General features: G+C 35.1%; 1 protein-coding gene across 1 annotated transcript in view; it reads right to left on the minus strand.

Annotated features, from left to right (window-relative positions):
- Positions 1 to 21,246, minus strand: part of DNAH8 (dynein, axonemal, heavy chain 8) — a 135,854-nt gene that overhangs the window by 26,951 nt on the left and 87,657 nt on the right. The window contains exons 60-75 of the mRNA XM_014950520.1: positions 20,845 to 20,967; positions 19,059 to 19,189; positions 18,364 to 18,517; positions 17,755 to 17,919; positions 17,103 to 17,329; positions 16,578 to 16,696; positions 13,189 to 13,292; positions 11,342 to 11,518; positions 9,851 to 10,018; positions 8,435 to 8,647; positions 5,924 to 6,061; positions 5,480 to 5,607; positions 4,950 to 5,121; positions 4,018 to 4,173; positions 1,727 to 1,882; positions 211 to 393 (exon numbers count right to left, since the gene is read on the minus strand). Coding sequence (XP_014806006.1) covers positions 211 to 393; positions 1,727 to 1,882; positions 4,018 to 4,173; positions 4,950 to 5,121; positions 5,480 to 5,607; positions 5,924 to 6,061; positions 8,435 to 8,647; positions 9,851 to 10,018; positions 11,342 to 11,518; positions 13,189 to 13,292; positions 16,578 to 16,696; positions 17,103 to 17,329; positions 17,755 to 17,919; positions 18,364 to 18,517; positions 19,059 to 19,189; positions 20,845 to 20,967 — 2,514 coding nt within the window. The remainder of the gene's footprint in view (positions 1 to 210; positions 394 to 1,726; positions 1,883 to 4,017; positions 4,174 to 4,949; positions 5,122 to 5,479; positions 5,608 to 5,923; positions 6,062 to 8,434; positions 8,648 to 9,850; positions 10,019 to 11,341; positions 11,519 to 13,188; positions 13,293 to 16,577; positions 16,697 to 17,102; positions 17,330 to 17,754; positions 17,920 to 18,363; positions 18,518 to 19,058; positions 19,190 to 20,844; positions 20,968 to 21,246) is intronic.

Consider the following 21,246-nt stretch of genomic DNA (forward strand, 5'->3'; position numbering starts at 1 on the left):
GGCTGCCAACTGGATTTAACTCCATTTGCTACATCTCTTTGGGCCTGGCCATCCAGCCAATTTTCACTCAGTGATGAGTATGCCCATCCAAGCCATGAGCAGCCAGTTTCTCCAGGAGAACGCTTTTCCCTACATGCTAAAAACAATTAAATTTTTAAAAAAATATAAATAATTAAGTATCATTACGGTTTGTGTGTACTGTTGGTTTACCTGTTTTTCAGTAAGAATTACTCTTCTCAGTAACTGATTCTCTAGTCCTTTCATTGTAACAGTAAAATCGATAATTGATGTTTTTGCATTAATTTCAGGTGTGAAAGCAGGATTAGATAGCTTTGTAGTGATGTATAGTCTAAATGAACTCATAATATCGACTTCCTTATCACCAACTTTCACCTGTGGAGTAAGTTAGAATAGTATTAAGCAGAGGAAAATGAGCTTTATTTGATTCAATAATATTGACCAGAAAAAAAAATATTACATTATTTGAAATGACTAAGAGAGGAAATTTATTTCACAATTCAAATTTGTCATGAAAATAACAACGGTAGCAGTTAGGGTACATTACAAAAGTAGGATTCTCCTCCAGGTAAATATAGTGATTATTTCTGCTGTGGGTTCTAATTAATGGCTCCGGAACCATTTGGTTTAAGTTTTGTGCTTCAAATCACACCTCAAATGAAGATGGTAGAAACTACTGACCTTTGAAGAAATCATTTTTCCCTTGTGTTCAGTGAAAAAAAAGAAATTATTGGATACAACAATGGAACATAAATTATTGGAAATTAATTCTATATATATTAAGACTGGGTGTATCTTAATATTTTTTTTTCTAAAGGAACTATAAATTTATTCAGAATTTTTGACAGAAGTTTTTACTAAGTTAAGATATTCCAAATCAGCAGTCTAACTTGAAAGCTGCATGTGCACATGGAAATCCGATCACTGTCTATGACCCTCCAAGGCTACTTCAAATACCTGGCTTAAGAAGGAGTAGTACCAAACCATTCCCTTAAGCATATTTTTTGCTCTGACATTTAAAATAAAACTACTCCAGGAAAATAGCAATCATTTTATTTTCATTATCATCAACAATCTGGTCTATCGTCTCTCTCTGATCCTAGCCAGTTAATTAAGATTATTTGAGAAAAACATATATGGAAATATATACAGCATATGCGGTCATTTTATTTCAGGATGTTTCAAGAGAGTTTGTTTTTAAAATTTGGAAGTGATTTCTTTATCTAATGAAGGTCAGAAAGACTCATGATTTTTCAAGGTTGGTAATATACTTAATATTATTAATAAAACTTCATGGTTTTTGTCTTGTTCCATCAGAAAACAGTTCTATTCCGGATAAAAGATTCTGCAATTGCTACAATCACCACACTAGGAAGAGTGAGTTCTTATCAATTCTATTAATTCTGCTAAAGGGCATAAAATGAAAGTGCTTTAAAATCAATAGAAAGTAATACAAGCATTCAATAGGATAAACATAAATGGTTCCAGTTTGGAATCTTTGGCAGTAACTTTAACTCAAATCTTAGACTCATGACCTTACTACTTAGCCAAGGCTTTGTCTCCTATATTTTATTAGTTGTTTGATTCTTCACACTACCCTACTGAATGCAAAGTTTACTTGATTTAGCAGAGGTTTGGAATAAGAAGGTAAAATACCATTCACCATAAAGCTAACTGCTTATTCCAGGTTTTTTGTTTGATTACTAACCTTAAAAGAAGTTCCAGATTTCATGAAATTCTTTTCTAATATATTATCAAGGACTGGATCCAACTCTTCACCTATATCTTCAATCATGAGTGATCGTCCCAGTGAAAGACTATCTTCTAAGTGTGTACGGAAATACTTGTCATTCAAGGTAGTTACCTCAAAAAGTAAATTATAAATTGATATAAGAACAAAAACATTTCTTCAAAGTCTTATATGAAAACCACAGTACGAAAATTTTTCATTGATTTTGTTAGTTGCATTTGAAAGAACTAATAAGCATTGCCCATGCAGCTATTTAAACAAAAATACTTCCTGTGTATACAATGAAAAATACCATAAAAAGGTGATTTAAAAGATTGGCTGTAATGGAATCCACAAAACTTCACTATGAAAGTAATAATGTACCAAGTAAAACTGGTACAGCTTATTGGGAATTGAAGATGTTACAAATATTTTTGAAATCAGAGATACCTAACTTTTAATTTTCTATCCTGTGTCCAAGGACTAGATTTTCTAATTTTAGCTTTTAAGTGTTAAGAAATTCTTTCTGGGAACATGAATTCAGTCTAACAGGTGAACTACAGTTACAGTGTTATGAACTCAGATGTTTGAAATATCACGAAATGGTATTCATAATATATGAAATAATTAAAAAACAGGAGTAAATAAATAAAACATTAATTTTGTTTTGCTTCCTAGATTTTGACTTTCAGAAAGTTCTCATGTTAGTTTCAAGATTTTCTCTACAGGGATGAAATAGGGCCATTCTACTGGAAAACAGCTTTGCAGAAAAGGACCTTGGGGTCCTGGTAGACATCAAGTTGAGCATGAGCCAGCAACCTGCCTTTGCAGCAAAGACCAACAGCATTCTGGACTGCATTAGGAAAAACATTACCAGAAGGCTGAGGAAGGCGATCCTTCCTCTCTGCTTAGTACTGGAGACACACTGTAGTCGTCTGTCTAGTTTTGGGTTCCCCAGTATAAGCAAGATGCTGAAGTGAATCCAGCAAAGGACCACTAAGATTATTAGGGGACTGGAGCAGTTGACATATGAAGAAAGCTGAGAGTGCTGGAATTATTTAGCCTCAAGAAGGCTCAAAAGGATATTTACCTACATATATAACTATCTGGTGGGTGAGAATGAAGTCGTCTCAGTCTGAGTTGTCTTAGTGGCACTCAGAAACAGGACAAGGTGTAATGGGCACAAATTGAAATATAGGTAATTCCATTTAAAAATAAGGAAAAAAAAACATTCTATTGTGAGAATGGTTAAACACTAAAACAGGTTGCCCAAAGAGGTGGTGAAGTATTCAAAACCGGACTGGACACAATCCTGGGCAACCTGCTTCACGAGATCCTGCTCTGAGCAAGGAGGGTGGACAAGGTATCTTCAGAGATCTCCTCCAACCTCAGCTTTTCCATGGTTCTGACAGTTGCTTTAGTAATGATAAAATGATAAGCAAGAACTTCACATTTGCTTTACTCCAAAACTTAAAATCTACAAAATCTAGAGAACCTAAACCCCCCCAGATTTATTGAGATTCAGGAGGACACATGAGATTTTGCAACATTCAGGTTAAGGGGTTTAAAATACACATTCCTTTTTGCATGCTACTTCATTTGTGAAAAAATAACTTGTGATGCAAACTACAAGTGACATGTCTTTATATAATATTTAATGAGCAGACATTTAACCCTATGGCTTAAGCTATAAAAGAGCTATTAAAATAGCAGTAACATTAGGATAGACAGACTTGTCTTGTTTGGTTTCAACTGGTTGTCCTCAATTTACTTTTGTAGCAGTACCTTCATGTGTTAATTTCATCTTGGGTTCTAAATTCTGGACTGTATCAGTTCCAGTACTTTGCCTACATTTTTAAAGCTGTAAGTTATCCTGCTTTTGTCTGTCACCTTACTAATAGTCGCCCAATTTTAGTCTCACTAAATAATTTCATATTACACTCTTTTGCTACACTTCTTACCACTTTGCCCTCTGTATAGAGAATGTCCTCACCAATTTGAACACAAGGCTACCTCTTTCTCTTTCATACTTCTTGCTAGATTTCATACCAATATTTAATCACTATATAATCTTTTCCAAGTCCTTGAATGGGATTTACAGCTCTTTTGAAGTTCCCTGCTGATGAATCTATATCATTGTCAGTCTCTGTACAAGTTGAAGTTGTCCCAGATACACGTGTATGACTTACACTGACTCAAATGCAAACACACCCTAAAGCAATGTTTGAAGAATGTAATACAGCACATTATTCCCTTAAAACACTGCTCACCTGTAATTCATTACCCTCTTCTTTCTTTTTAATCCATGATTTTCCTTGAGTTTGTGGGTCTACCAAAAGGGGGTATCTAGTTGCCTTAGTGACAATGATACCATTCTGAATTGAGAGATCATCACCAGGCAGTCCTTGAAGATTCCACTCACTAATCTGAATAATAAAAAAGTAGGAATTATCCTTCAGCTACAATTTTCTAAGAAATAATGGGGACATCAAACAAAAGGGTATGTATATCTGAACCTGCTGAAAGTGATTAATACAAATGGAAAAATATTTCCAGGATTTTATTTTTATGTACGTTTCTAAATATAGAGTTAGATGACTAAAAAATATTTTAGAAGTGTAAGAAAGTCAAAAGGCAGCTTAATTGATAGCCATTAAACATTGGAATCAATTAAGAGAAAACCAAGTTAAGAGAGCTTTCGGGGCTTAATATTTACTGAAAGAAACTTGAAGATTCTGGCATTGTCCTGGGTTTGGTTTCTCATACATTCACATTGAATGAAAAAACTTCATGCATTCTTTTTTAAATGTTCTCTTTCATACAAAATTTGTTTTTGAAACCAGACCCAAATAATATTGACAGAACCAAAAGCTAACAGCCAAACTCACTGCTTTAGTAGATATGTGATCTGTAGCTGTGGTGATGGGTTCTCAAAATAGGATACTTGAAAGTGCACTGTCTTACTGGCAATTGTGCAATATGTCACTTGTTTATAATATATAACTTGTTTATCTATCTAAACATTTCTCAGTACTCAGATGTTTTGTGGAAATTGCCAAGAATATTTGGAACCCCCAGAACTACACTGGCACAGCAATATTCGGGATTATAGTTCTGTTCTAAGCAAGCATAATGCTGGCTAACAGTGACAGAACACGTTCATTGAAATTAAAATGAAACCCACCAAACACCAAGAACTTACTGTTGGCGGATCTACCAACATAGAAATCAGGTTCAAGTTTTCAGAAAAGGGGATTTTATGGGCTCTCATCTCTGCTTCCCACAAATCTTTAAGCAAAAGCTTCCTGAAGATTTGATTAAAAGGTCCACAGTATGAAAGAAAAGCTGTGCAGAGCAGTACATCTCCCACAAGTCTAGAAAAGGAACACAATCACAATTAAAAGGTGATGTAAAGTTTCAATTTCTATTGATTTAGACAACCAGCTTTTGAAACATAAGTTCTGTTCTGAGGACAGTTTAGAGAGAGAACTGTTGCTCTTTGAGAACAACAGTTTCTTTGTGTTCCCGAAATATTTTTGTGGTAAAACTTAAGAGTAATATCGTATGAAAATATTATCTTCAGCCCTACAAAGTAATAAAACCTTGATGACAGTTATTATTATCGCATAACTATATTAAGATTTCCGGGAAGAAAATGAAGTACAACTAAATTGCTTACTAACTCTTCAGGTTTTACATCTGTTTTTTTTTTTCCTCTGATGAATTTGATACCTGTTAATCTGATATTTAAATTCTTTACTTTGCTGAGTCCACCTGACTTTCTCTCCACTCAGACCATCTATTAGCGCAGAGGCTGCTTGCATCTTTCTTCTGCAGGTTTCTGCATCATTCAGCAAGTCCTACAATTGAAAAAATGTTGTACTTAATTTAGTAATAGAATGCAAAACTCTTTAGAGTTATTTTATATATTTTTTTCATCCTCTTACATTTATTTTGACCATTTTATTTATTTAAAACTGATTTTTGAGCACTGTAAGTGCATCTATTGTTTAATATGTTCCTATTCACACAAAGACGGAAATATGAGAAAACATAGGTTAAATCTTTTATTTTTATACCTGAACCTCACCCATGTCATTCACTGCATGTATCAGTTCCTTATTACGTAACAACATTGTATGCAAATATTTTTTCATAATAGTAAAATACTCTCACCGTTTTCTCCTTCATTGCTGCATCAAACTTTGCCTGCACTTTATCCAGTTCAGCTTGCTTTTCATCTAATTCCTCCTGAGCCTTTGCTAATTCTGCATTAGCTATTTTCAGGTAGCCTTCCTGTTTTGCTAAGTTAGCCTACAAAGAGAAGAAATATTAAAGAGAAGAAATATTAGAGCTCAGAGGGTTGTGATTAGGGGCACAGAATCCAGCTGTTAGTCTGTAACAAGTGGTGTTCCCCAGGGGTCAGTACTGGGCCCAGATCTCTTCAATATATTTGTCAATGACCTGGACGAAGGGATGGAGTGTATCCTCAGCAAGTTTGCTGATGAAACAAAACTAGGAGGGGTGGCTGACACCCCAGAAGGCTGTGCCACCATACAGAGAGACCTGGACAGGCTGGAGAACTGGGCTGAGAGAAACCTAATGAAATTTAACAAAGGCAAGTGTAGGGTGCTGCACCTGGGGAGAAATAACCCCCTGCACCAGTACAGGTTAGGGGCTGACCTGCTGGAGAGCAGCTCTGAGGAAAAAGACCTGGGAGTTCTTGTGGACAACAGGATGACCATGAGCCAGCAATGTGCCCTTGTGGCCAAGGCGGCAAATGGCATCCTGGGGTGCATCAAGAAGAGCGTGGCCAGCAGGTCGAGCGAGGTCATCCTGCCCCTCTACTCGGCCCTGGTGAGGCCCCATCTGGAATACTTTGTCCAGCTCTGGGCTCCCCAGTTCAAGAAAGACAAGGAACTGCTGGAGAGGGTATAGCAAAGGACCACAAAGATGATTAAGGGTCTGGAGCATCTCTTCTATGAGGAGAGGCTGAGGGACTTGGGTCTTTTTAGTCTTGAGAAGAGAAGGCTTAGGGGATATCTAATTAATGCATACAAATACTTAAAGGGAGGGCGTCAGGAGGATGGGGCTGGTCTCTTCTTGGTGGTGCCCAGTGACAGGACAAGAGGAAATGGGCACAAACTTGAGTATAAGAAGTTCCACCTAAACATGAGGAGGAACTTCTTTACTGTGAGAGTGGTAGAGCACTGGAACAGGCTGCCCAGAGAGGTGGTGGAGTCTCCTTCGCTGGAGACATTCAAAACCCGCCTGGACAAGTTCCTGTGCAACATGCTTTAGGTAGACCCACTCTGGTGGGAGGGTTGGACTAGATGATCTCCAGAGGTCCCTTCCAACCCCATATAATTCTATGATTAAAACAGTAGTCATACAAGATTTGACTATAGCTTGATTTTTAGTCTGATTAGTTAATATTCCTGAGAAAATAATACATCAAAATAACTTCTACTTAATATTTATATAAATATTAAAATATTTAATCTGAAAACTACGTCACGTATACAGCAGATACGATTTTTTTGTTAAATAACAATGTAGTACTACTCAAGGTTCCTATTATACCGTCAACTTTTCTTTTAAAAAAATTTACATTTAAAGAAACCGGTTAAGGAAGTAAGGTTTATGATCTATATATATTGATTAGCTAAGAGGAACAATCACTCATTCTTTTTGCTTGATTATGCTTTATTATTTCTTTTTTATTTGTACATTCCGTAGCGATCAACAATCACAACAGCAGCAATATGGTCTTTTATCAGCTAATATAGCTTTTATCTACTAGAAAACCACTGTCCTAAAACCTAAACCTAAAAGTGAGTCTTCCCATTGCTCCTAAACTGATATTTATGCTGAACACAGGAAATTCATTAAATTATTTTTTGAATCATCCACATACATTGCTGTTGCTTTTGTAAATAACACTTCTACCAGTGACAAAAAATGTGGAAAATATTTGGAATCACCATTCATGTGTTTTCCCCTTTTACTTTTTTCTTTGTCTTTTTTATTTTTTTTTGTAAACTCTGCTACATGTAGGGCTTAAAGCCTTTTTCTAGAATTCAAAAAGTACAATCACTACATTTGAGTTCCTAGATGGTCTTTACCTCTGATAAAATTTTTCATTCAGATGTTCACAAACATCAAAAACAACAGCCACATTGAAGTAGAAATTACTCTTAAAAATGTTTTACTCTGGCTCCCACTACTGCAACTTATCTCCTTTATTGACATGAGCTCTGAATCTCTTCATAAAGGGCAAGGTATCAGTCTCCAATTTATTGTGTGAAAGCAAAGAAAGTAAAATAGCAACAAACCAATGTCTACAGGACTCTTCATAAAGAGAAGGAATGACGATCCTCTCCTGGTACAACTTTTTGAAGCAATTATAAAGTAATTCTAACACAATAAAACCTGAAAATAATAAGTCTGAAAGCAGCTTTCACTGTACACAGTAAATTAGAGCACAAAAATTTAATCTAAGATAATTTTTTGCTCTGTGTTCCATCTAGAATCAAGAAGAGGGTTTTTTCTGCTCTTATCATCCTTAGCCAATAAAGTCTACAGGCAATTATGTCAAAGTTATCTAAATATATATTTTTTTCAATCCTACTGCTATTAAAGTAAATGAACTTAAATTACAATTTAATGCAAGGGATGATGTATTACCTTAAGTGGTAAGACTTCTCTGTTAACACCGTAAAAGATTGCCATGGCTTGTGTCCAAGAGAGGAGTCCTGCAACATTACCACACACCTTTTTACCATACTCCAGTGTATAGTCTTCCATGTTAAAGTAAGGTTGGAGTAGTTCTACAGTCTCATCATTGATTGTATCCTTAGGAAACTGCTGTAGGCTCTGCAAGAATGGGCCACTCATAAGCTGCAAAAAAACCCACAGAATATTTATAAACTGTGTACACATTTTACATTCAAAAGCTGTTCATAGGCAAGTGTGTTAAAAAACGTTCCTAAAATTCTGCTGTAAAAAGAGGTAATTGATACAGATAATATTAAGTGTGCTATTCAGTTGTAACTCCTCCCACATGCCTACAAGTATTTTAAAGTTTTAAGCAGTTACACTCCAGTAACTAGGCTTGCAAGTCATTGATGTACTTTCCATCTTCTGTATTCTTGTGATCTGATTTAAAAATTATTTCAGCAGCAGCATTTAATAAAAAAAAAGAACCAAGATAAAGCCTCATAAGTTCATTTTTAACTTATCTGAAGAATGACAACAAAACCTGCTTATCATGCATTTGTGAAATGTGATCTGCATTCTTCTGGAAAGGGAAATCATTGGTTTTAACTTATTTCTACCAAATGTTTAAAATGTTAAAGGTAACTCATGGCATAACTGCTTATCCCATTTCACTATGTTGGTAGAAGATAAAAAATTTTGACGGTTACTTAAATTCTGGAAAAGCTTAAATAAAAAGCAAGAGCTCTACTCATATTCAAAATAAGAAATCTTTCTTCATTTGCATGACAAAAAAGTTGAGGCAATCATATTGGCAAATTAATATACTAATAGCGGTAGAATAGAATTTAAAGAGTGGCAGGAGAAGGCATGGAAATAAGAGTATTATGGTAGAAGATCAAAGTCCAGAAGGAAGAGATGGTGGTCTGATCAAGGAATTTAGGCCAGGAATATCGAAATGCAGAATGGGAAAACCCATCTCTTAGTCAGTCAAATAATCCTTCAAACAATCAAGGAGCCTGGAAGGATCAGAAAAGACTGTATAAATGTGAACCAGGAAGTTCCCAAAGAGAAAGGGTTTTTCCAGAATGCCCTTATCTCATGTACGGTTAAACATGATTCGTATGATTTATTTATATGCCGTCAGGTCATATGCCAGGCACAGGACAGGGAAAATCTAAAGCTCTTGCCACAAAAGTTTCTAAGCAATTAACCTACTACTTGCTACCAAATAAACTCTATTTATATACTATGTCTATCTTAAAACCGTATGTTTGTTTTTTTATAAAATCCTGTCCTGTTTTGAGTAAATAGCATCATAAATTCTCTGATATGCAAGCTGCTATTTCTGATGTTCAAGAAACACTGTTTGAAAACTTTACTTACTTTTAATGATTCCCCCCATGATGGCTTGCAGCAAGGCTTTTCTGGATCCATGGTAACTGGATCTACTTGCTTTTGGAATAGTAGCAGACAACAGTCCATAATCCTCATAATTAGGTGAGGAGGTTTGGCAAGTTTTCTAACAGTAGCGATATCTGCTGGTTTGATGGTCTAATTTGAAGAAAAATGTAACAATGCTGCATCAATACCATTATTCTATTTTCCCATTCAATATCTTGATTTTAATGTTTGTCATAATTTTTTGAGGCAATTTTGTACTAAGTACATACCAAAAAAAAGAGTAACTGGGTTTACTTTAATAAAATTCATAGTTTCATGAAACTGTAATAATTTTAATAAATATTTACTAAACAAGAATATTTTTCCAGTGCTAAAGACATCACTCAAAAATCAAATTTCAATACATGGAACAGCAGTATTATTTTAACTTGTCATGCTAAGTGATTGAAGAAATATATAATGCAAAATTGCACCGGACTTAATTAAAAGCAGTTTCATTGGTAAAATAGTATTCTGGCTTTTAAGGATTAAGTGTCATCATTTATTGCAAGATGGAATTGATTATTTTTGTTGGTTTTTAAGTTACTATAGGTAGGAGATACCACTTTTCTACTTCATTTTCTTGTAGCATCACTGACACTTTGCTTAGTTCAGTAACTAATACAAAAATAATAAATGATTGCAAACTTCAAAACTAACACATTAATTTGTGTCTACAAAATATATGCATGTCACTACATGTCTAGAAGGAGTAGTTGCAGATATATTATAGATGCCACAGGATAATGTATGAGTCTACACATTTTATAAGTTAATTTTTTCATCATTTTTGGAAGTTAATCTATCGAAATGTCAATGTAAGAGCAAACAATGCTCCTTTCCAGGCTTTTTCCACTAAATATTTTTTTGTCACATAAATACTGGTAACTGGAACAGAAAGTCCTAACAATATAATACATAATTGATTTCTGATTCCAGAGTTCTTTACTTTTTATTTGTTCAGAGCAGAATAATGAAATAGCGCAGCAATACCTCCAAATTTCTTAACCCTGATTCTGATCACCCTGAATCCCCTTTGTTTCCTCTTTCTCTCCAAATTAAGTGGGTTTTTTTGGTCAAGGAAGAGATAGCCTTTCATTCCTCTTGAGTATAAAGAAAAAAAACATTCCTTCAGCGTAAGAAGTATTCTATTGAATTCAGAATAACAGATATTCTAAAGGCATCTATAACTTTTTGAAAGATTTATATCTTCCTAATGATCAAGTATTAGGGTGGAAGCAGAATACATAGTATTTAATAAACTCTAAAGCAAAATGTGAGCTCCATAATTATTCATCAGAGGCATGACCACCAGCTGTGAAGAACTGGTGAGAGCAGTCAAAACCAAGTGACAACTGCATGTTGGTGGCACCTTTCTTTCACAGGTGACTCATATAGTACCTAAACTAATCAAAAGATAAGGATTTTACTCACATTCAGTGCAGCTTCTGCTTCTTCTAATGCTGGTTTAGCTGCCTCCAGTTTAGTCTCTGCTTTCACTTTTTCTAAATCAATTTCATCTACAATTGTTTGTGCTTTATCTTTCACACCTTGGACTTCATTTTTCACTTTAGCTGCAGCTTCGGCACTTTCTGTGACTTCTGCTAGTACCTGAAGTGGATAATAAACACATAAAATGTATAGATCAAAATGGTGGAACAAGTGATTAATTTATCAGACACAAGAGAAAACATATGTTAAGGCTGTTATACAGAAAAATATAAAGCTAACTCTAATAGCATATATAATTATAGAATAAAAATGAATACAATTTACAGAATCCCCACAAAGAAGTATCATATGAGTCTCAGCAGGAGCTGGATAGTAAAAAATTAATTATTTTTATAATGGATTGAAGAACTTTCAGTGGCTTTTAAAGCCAGTTTTTTATCCTGTGATGGATTTTTATCCTATTTGAACCTACACGTTTTTGATACAAGAAGTATTTGGTATTTTTTCACTGTAATTCTGCAAAGAAAAATAAAAATAGTATAGCTAATACAACTAATGGAAGATGGCAAACCATCTGAGCCAATGGTCAGTTCTTTTTTACTCCTTTAGTCTAAAAGGACTAACTTAATTAGTCTATTCAAAAAACAGCCCCGTGTGAATTAACAGAATTAAGTTATCCATTTGTGTCTGATTCTTCAGCATATATTTTTAATTCTCTTCTGCATGAGTGACATACAGTTGGTGTCAGAATGTTTTTTGACCACTATCAGCTATAGAGTCAAGGTTAGCAGTCTACACATTTACAAGAACATAAATAATGATCTTGAACACCTGTGAGAAAAACAAATTACAGATAAATCCCCAAATCCCTCAATATTTTATTTTTTTTTGTGTGAAATCTAATTCTGGTTTCTATCAGTAGGAAGGGAAAGAAAGAAATATGTAGAATAGGAACAATATTACATGTAGTTTAAATAAAAGTCTGTTCTTTTATCATTTCTCCATACGTCTTCTATTTCTGATGACCCAGAATAGTGCCCCATTGAAAAAGTTGATAACTAAATTGAATATGTGAATGATTGCCAGACAGCTATTTCAAAACGTATATAAAATCTAAATATTAAACAAAGTGAATTCTACCAGCATATCTGTCATACTCCTGAAATATGAGAAGTGTCTTTTCATCCCCTTCTGTAATGATTTTCTCTCTTGCAAGATGAAAGGCCTTGAAGAATGCAGACAGGCCCTTAGCTATCACTAGCCAAAAGTTTCGTCTCCAGTGCATATTAAATTACCATTACGGCATCTTTCAGAAAACAGAATGTCTACATTAATACATTCCCTAATATATTTTTCCGGAGATTCATTTTGGAAACTAGATTTCTACCAGACCACCAATTTCATGAACCCATGGACATCTTGTTCATGTAAAAGACAAAAGATGAACTGAACTGTGATGAACTTTTTTCTAAGGAATTTTGAAATACTGAAGTCTGGTTAAGTGCACATATAACCCCAAATTTAATAAAAGTAAATCAAGCACACAAAAAAACCATGAAGCAAAAAATGAAACCTGATGCTTATAGGAGTGGGTAAAAAGTGAGAGGAGAACAAGGAAGGCACTCAGTGTTAAAGTGCACTCAGAAGCACTTTCAGAAGCAAATGCTGAATGAACATGCTACAGAGAGAGGACTGAAATCTCATTCTAAAACATGATGCACGGTTTTTGGCTTGTACAAATTATGAAAAAATTCTGCAATAGCACTTTATGCCACTGAATATCCTGGTGCTGTCCGTTGCCTTTTGCTATTTAACACTTAAGTACTTACTTTATCTGCCTTAACAGATGCCAAAGCCAGTTCCTTCTCCTTAACGGCCAGCTCCTGAGAGAGTTTAGCAACAGATTCACTGGCCTCCATCAGCTTAGACAGACCTATTAAGTAAAAGATAAAATTCAGAAAAATGGAAACTTCTTTTTTCCTAGTTAGATAATACAATCTAGCTCTAGGATCACAAATGCCATGTACCTTGTGTTCTCATCTAAAATTGTGTAAAGGAGAGAAAGTGGTGTAAGCAGTCATATTATCATGATTGTGCTTACTATTCACTTTTCATGGACATGAATAATTTCAGAAGGTGCACAATGATTATAAACAAGGTTGATTCTTCAAAAGAGAAATTCATACTTCTTAGCGTTAGTTGGTTATAGCTGCAAACAGGACCTAAAAGTGTATAGGTGGGACATTACCTGCAATAAAATATATCCTTATGCTCATTATATAGAAAACTTAAAAAAGAGAGAGAAAGAAGAGAAAGGACAGAAAGGAGAGAAAAGAGAGAGGTACATGAAGTTTATGTTGTGTCAAAGTCACAGGACAATCAGAAAAAATCAGACTGATACTGCATTTGTATCACTGCATCAGGAAGTGATGATATAGATAAATAATAACAATGAAGCCCTCTACAGACAGCTGAAAGCAGCCTCACGATCACAGGCCCTGATTCTCACGAGGGACATCAACTACACTGATATTTGCTGGAAAGGCAACACAGCCAATCACACACAGTCCAGGAGGTTTCTGTGGGGCACTGATGATAAGTTTTTGACACCGGTGGTAGAGGAACCAACCAAGAGAGGTGTGCTGCTGGACCTTGTGTTGACAAAAAAGGATGAAAGCCTGGTTGGAGGCCTGTATTCCCCAGGGGTCAGTACTGGGTCTGGTATTGTTCAACATATTGATTGACGACCTGGATGAAGGGACAGAGTGTACCCTCAGAAAGTTTGCTGAGGACACATAACTGCGAGAAGTGGCTGACACACCAGAAAGTTGTGCCACCATTCTGCAAGACTTAGATAGGTTAGCGAGTTGGGCAAAAAAGAACCTAATGAAGTTCAAGGGCAAGAATAGGGTTCTGGACCTAGGGAGGAAAAACCCCATGAACCAGTATAGGTTAGGAGTTCACCCGCTGGAAAGCAGCTCTGCAGAGAAGGGACCTGGGAGTCCTGATGGACAAGTTGACCATGAGCAGCAATGTGCCACTGGTATTCTGGAGTGCATTAAAAAGAGCGTGGCCAGCAGGTCGAGGGAGGTCATCCTGCCCCTCTACTCTGCCCTGGTGAGGCCCCATCTGGAATACTGTGTTCAGTTCTGGGCTCCCCAGTTCAAGAAAGACAAGGAACTACTGGAGAGAGTATAGCTAAAGGCTATAAAGATGATCAAGGGAATGAACCACCTCTCTTACGAGGAAAGGCTGAGACCTGGATCTGTTTAGCCCAGAGAAGGGAAGACTGAGAGGGGATTTCATCAATGCTTATAACTATCTAAAGGGCGAGTGGCAAGAGGATATAGCCAGGCTCTTTTCAGTGGTGCCCAGTGATAGGACTAGGGGCAATGAGCACAAAGTGGAACATGGGAAATTCCATCTCAACTTGAGGAAAAACTTCTCTACTTTGAGGGTGACAGAGCACTCAGGAACAGGCTGCCCAGAGAGGTTTTGGAGTTTCCTTCTCTGGAGATATTCAAAACCCGCCTGGATGTGTTCCTGTCCAGCCTGATCTAGGTGAACCTGCTTTGGCAGAGGGGTTGGACTAAATGGTCTCCGACTGTACCGTTATGTGACTCTGTGAATAGGATCCACACTGCCTTCTAATAAGGAGACCTTTGTAGAAAGAAGTGGGAAGAAGTGGAGTCACCAAAAGTGGACCCAAAGGTTACAGAAAGGTTGTGGTGTCTGGCACGTCCATATTTAGTTTACCATCTCTTCTCCCTGGTGACAGAGTGCAGAAAAGCCCATAAAAAAAGCATCTGTGTTCATCTGCGCCTCATCATAGCTCTTACATTTAGAAGTTACCATCCACAGAGGTCGTTCAGCATTACACTAACAGTTGCCCAGAAAGAGATGACCCCTCTATAATTATTATATCTTCTGTCTTTCCCATGCATTCATGCATTTCTTTTTTCTCTCCTCTCCTGCACGTAGATTTGAGCACAGACATTTGGCTATTCCTGAGTTCCGCATTGTATGCTGTAGCCTCTCTAGCCTCTCCTCTCCATTGCTGATTCTTAAAATCCTACAACTTGCCTAGAAGTATTCCTCTTACCTCTCTACTTAAGGGCTTAAGTCGGAGCACACTTGCAGTTATATATTTGATGTGCAATGTTTCACTGTGAACTCCCTCCACTTTTCTGTTACCACATTTCACACAGACAAACATTCTCACCTAGCACATTTCTTGTTCTTCTGACATAGCTGCCTCATGATCAGGCTACTGCTATTCTACAGACTCTTTATTATTACTTGCCAAAAAACAAGTTATTTTGCCACTCTCAACAATAAAGTTCAAAGGTATATTCCCTGAAAAACACTGACTGGGAGATAAGAGAGATGTTTTAGAATGTTTTCTCTTCCCAGACATATGCCATTCCTAAAATACTCTTGAGGGTTAGATGTACATACACACTAACATTCCACTCCCACCTCCCACTCCTCTGACAGCGATTTCCAGAATGATTGTTACTTCACTTCACTGTAAAGAAAAGTTCTGAAAGAGAAGCAATGAAAGGGAAAGTGATAAGCTTTGCTGCATTAGCTTTCCCTGCTACAATCCTAGAATGAGAAGAAAAAATGGGGAGAAAGCTGAAAAAGGTATTCTGAACCCATTAAGTACTAATCTAATGACAAAAATTAGATTATTTCAAACAGATACCCCAAATTATAAGAACATTTCAATCATACTTTTCTGTATTTCAGATGCCTAGTTATAAAATGACCACAAGTAACAGCTACTTATTCTACAGCAGAAATCTGAAATTAATCAACTGTGAAGTGCTCATATTGTACAATGAGAATTTCCACTGACAAGTCGAGAAGTAAATTAACGATTGTGTTTAGAGCTACCTCTCTCTACAGTAGCATCTGATGCTCTCTCTTGCCATTTTCAGGTTCTACTTTCTATTACAAATGCTAAATTGGAAAATTTAATATAATACTGAAATGAATGATTAAGCTGGAAACATCTTTGAGGCATTTTTGTAAGAGAATCATTGTGAACTGGTAATAGCTGGAGTGCTTAGAAATGGTCCTCATATGCCACCAGTCTGAACTGTAATCCAGCAGAACTGATTTTAAGTGATCACTAAATCAGTAGTCAAATATTAAAAACCCAGATCATTCGAGACCATACGTGGAAACACATGTTTATCCCTATTTTGCTTACCAATTTGCATACGTTCAGCTTGTTCATTAATAATTCCTAACTGTTCAGCATAAACTTCTTTGTAGCCATTGATGAAAGAGAGATAGGATTTAGGTGTTACAAAAGTTTTTCTTCGATACCTAAAACATAGTATATTAGCAACATCAACTTAGTACTTATCTTTGATATGTACTACATTTGATTACTTCCAATGAAACAGAAGATTATATAAACCAAGTCTTTAAATCAGTTAAAATCAAAATAAAATTTCATCATAATGCAAACGTTTATTTCAATTAGATTGTTTTTAATCCACATAAACAATGTTTAAGATTGTTGAATAGTGGGAATGAAGAAAATTAATTTGCAATGTAACAGTAATCACTTTTCATGGCCTTTGCATATATATATTGCATATAAATAAGAGATTTATTTTTGTATTAGCCTTAAGAGACACTAATTGATTCATAGAACACAATGAGTTCAAAACCCACTATCAGTAGCAACACTTCTGGGATTAATTATTCCATTTGTATAAAATATTACCTTTGGAAATAATTCTCACAGCTTTCTGAAACTATATCATGAAAGAGACCCATGGTTTCCACCACTTGTGTTTTAACTGATGCAGAGCAGACCATATTAAATTCTGAAAGAAAATGACTGGCTACAGCTACAAGAGCCTCCTTGGGCCATCGGCTGAACCAATCCATGGTGCACCCAGATATCAGACCAGGAAATTTCAAAGAACGTGCACGGAACTTCTCACCAACCTAAAGAAAGTAACACTGTTAATTTATGATATGATATTTATTGGATTGATCAAAATGTTTAATTCATATAAACAACTAAATAGTCTATTTTTTTCTTGCCAATTTCCTACTTAGAACACCCTGCAGTTTTTTCTTGCTAATTTCCAACATTCAATATCTTGTGAAATTTGAAGGAAGAAGTTTGTGAAAAATACAAATGTTTTTAATATTTTAAAACTTCAATTAACTTATTTTAACTAATTTACTTATTTAACTTATTTGACAACTGTACATTTATTATCTCAGCAAATCTAACCAGATTGAAGTAATCTTTTTGTATGTCTTCAAATCTCCTTAAAAATACAAAGCTTGAATAATTCTGTCACACCTGATAGGATAGTTTGCTAATGGAAGTAAGGAAGACAGATATGAAGAAAAAAACTTACTGGAGAAAAGCAGAGGACAACATGCAAATTCTTCTTTGCCCGAGTTAAAAAATATTCATAAAGATTATCAAAGGTAGGAGGACACCGAGGCATCTCTTTTTTCATGACAGGTACCAATCCTTGAGTGATTTCATCCAATTCATCCCGAGCAAATAAGTTAGAAATCTTTTTATAAAATTAAAAATTATAAGAAAATAAATCACATGGATGCAATTATTATAGAGTTTACAAATATTAATCTGTTTACATCTGTATCTCTTTGCATATATGCAGTTTAGACAGAATAAAAACCCAAATTTTTCCCTCATACAGACTTCATGTAAGTCCATTAAAAACAAGGAAGTCTACCTCAGGAAGAATACAGATCTTGACTGTTCAGTGAATACTCATTTAATAAAGGGTACTGAAATATCCACTGCAGCTCCTGATCTTTTCCTAGCTTACAATGAAATAAAGGTAGTCCATACTAAGAACACTCCTTATTTTTAAAGTCGAGATATTCTAGAGTTAATCATTATTGATTCTACAATTTATTGCCAAAATAAATAAACTAGTGGGAACTGCAGTTACCCGCTTCTAAATTCTTGCCTGTCATGTTGAGACTCTTACCTCGCCTGAAGACAGCAGATTATTAACATATTCCAAAAATGATTCCTCTTTTATTTCATTATCAGTGAAAATAAAAGTGATGCCTTTTCCTTCTAGTCCAGCTGTTCTATACAATGCTTTTAAATCATCTGAAAGATTGCTTACATTATAGGATCTAGGAGGAATAAGAAACATTAACTGTTAATTCAAAGCAACTCAGAATACTGCTATTTTCAGATTATAGTGTTTTATAAATGACAGTGCAAACCTCCTTTGTAAGCACATATATTTTGATTCAGGAATAATTAACACATAGTCTAGCTTTTTCAGCTCAAACTTAATCCACTGTTATATACAAACCAGATAATTTATTGTTTTCCATATTTTTAAATGGTGGAAAAATGAAAAAAAAAAAAAAAAAAAAAAAAAGGGACAAAAAAAAACCCCAAGAAAGACAAGCGATGCTAACAAAACACAATTGCTCACCACAACCGGCCGATGCCCAGCCAGTCCTGAGCAGAGGGTGTGTCCCCTCCAACTTCCCCCTAATATTTTTCCTAGAACTTTTTTTTTTTTTTTTTTTTTTTTTTTCATTTTTTAAAGGGGGGAAAAAAAAAAAAAAAAAAAAAAAAAAAAAAAGGCTGCTAAGAACATAAGGTTATGACTGTGTAAAGTAGCAGTATAAATTGGATTTAAATATTTCTGGCATTTCTTACCTGGTTAAAGTGATCTGAAATATTTTATAGCCAGCAATAAAGGAGGCCAACCTTGAAAGACTTTGTTTTCCAGAGCCACCAACTCCAACAAGTAAAGCATTTCCATATGCTGTCCGAATTATCCGAGAAATCTATGTAGGAAGAAATGGAAGAAAGCCCATTAATAAATTTAAATTAAAATATTAATTAGCAAAATTAAAAATCTGTTATATTCTACACTTGATTTACCAGAGCACAATGTAAAGATTATTAAAAGGATTCTTGCAGAAAATTTTTCCTCTCAAAACAACACTCATTCATTCTTTAGGAATTTTCTGTAGTTAATGAAAAAGCTGCACTTAAGAATATAGGATGGTTATAATTAGTTACATGTATGACTTAAAAACATAAAGGGAGAGATTTTGAACTCAATTTTATGTTGAAGGTATCATCTTGAATGTGTTTAAAAGTATCAATAAAAAAACTTTAGCTACAAGAATAAACATACTACATTCCCAATTTTAAGAGCCTGAAAAATTTAGATACATTTAAACTATTGCTTAGTGTTATATTTTATTTTATCTACCTTCAAAGTTTCCTTTGAGGTAGTTTTCTTAACAAGTCTCCCAGATACAGAAGCTGGATAACAAATTTACTATGTTGCTTTTTTACACGTCTCCAGTATATACATCACATCTTCCTTGGATTTATTATATGTTAGTGCACTATTACTTTTAAGATGCTACAGTTTGTTCCTCATATAAATTATGTATGAAATGCAAAACATTGGCATCTACATCAAGCCTTTGAATTCTGTTCATTTTTTCCTTCAAAGAAATTCTGGTTTTATGTGCAGTTCCCTCTGAGCCTATCTAGATAATTACATTAAAATAAAAGTCTGAATGTGAAATTATGAGGGTGACTAATATATTGTCACCATAGTGACTACCTCACTGCATATCCCAGATATGCTGGTTAAAACTTGCCAATGGAAATGGAGTATCAGAGACTTTCAAGGTCCTAAATTCACCTAGCATCACATGAACTGTATTTAAAAATAAAATTATTTTCTTTGCAAAGCAAACAAAATCATTTACTTCCCTTGACGTCAGCTACAGGAGAACCAAACATCTCCTGTTCTGGTTTTACTGTGGCTTCTGTACATCTTTCAGTAAACAGATCATCAAGTAATTCCTGAAATAACTAACACAACTTCTTAAACCCAAGGCACAGTGCCTCAAACAAATCTCATGCTATTTTTTTTCCCATCATGAACTGGATTCTGACTTTGGATTAATTCTTTCCTTACGTCTTCCTTTCTGAATAGGGGTTCAACTCATTGTAAACTGAGACTTTCCTCTACCCTGCACACTGATTCTACTGCAGGCTCGATTTATAATTCTTTTCATGTCACGCATCCAATCAGATTCTGCTTCATGTTCTTTTGGTCACTTGTGAGGTAAAGACAGCTCTGAAGTCTTCTCTGAATTATTAATGATTAAAAATCATTCTATATCCAAAATATAAACATGCCTCTTCATGACTTCAACTTTCCTATCAAGAAAAATCTTCATACCTCTGAATACACAGAAGCTTAAATATATAAAATAAGGTATTTATTATAAAACATGCAAACAGGTAAAATAACTGTGGCTCTTTTCTGCTTCTTGAAAAAGACTAGTCAAAAATGGCAAGCAAGTTTGGGGATAACAGAAGCTTTTCAGAATGTGCCCTCTTAGCATGGCTTGCCCAAATCATGACCTCTGTTGCAACAGTTAAAATAAAAAAAAAGTAACCAACTCCAAACCTTAATGAGATGCGTCATTGCATCCTTAAAAAACACCAAATCAAGAAATGATCCTCTAATATATTCATTGTATTGTCTCTGGTACATTTGCAATTTTTCACAAAGAAATTCAAAGCTTGGAATCTGGAAAAAAAATAAAATACAAATCAGTAACAACTAGCGTGGTCCTTCAGAATTTAAAACTGCACCTTTTTTTTTTTTTTGCACTTCAACATTTTTACACAAACTTGAGTTCATGTGCTGGTCACACTTAATGATATTATCTAGTTAATTCACTGTAGTGGTTGCAGTCGTGTTTAAGCAGAAATTTTCTGCTAATGGTGGGTAGAAAAGGAGTAAGGAGACTAGAAATGAATAAACTACATTTACATGGCATTATTAACTTTAACATCACTAAAATAA

Source organism: Calidris pugnax, unplaced genomic scaffold (genome assembly GCF_001431845.1).
Source record: "Calidris pugnax isolate Ruff unplaced genomic scaffold, ASM143184v1 scaffold24, whole genome shotgun sequence".
Taxonomy (NCBI): Eukaryota; Metazoa; Chordata; class Aves; order Charadriiformes; family Scolopacidae; genus Calidris; species Calidris pugnax.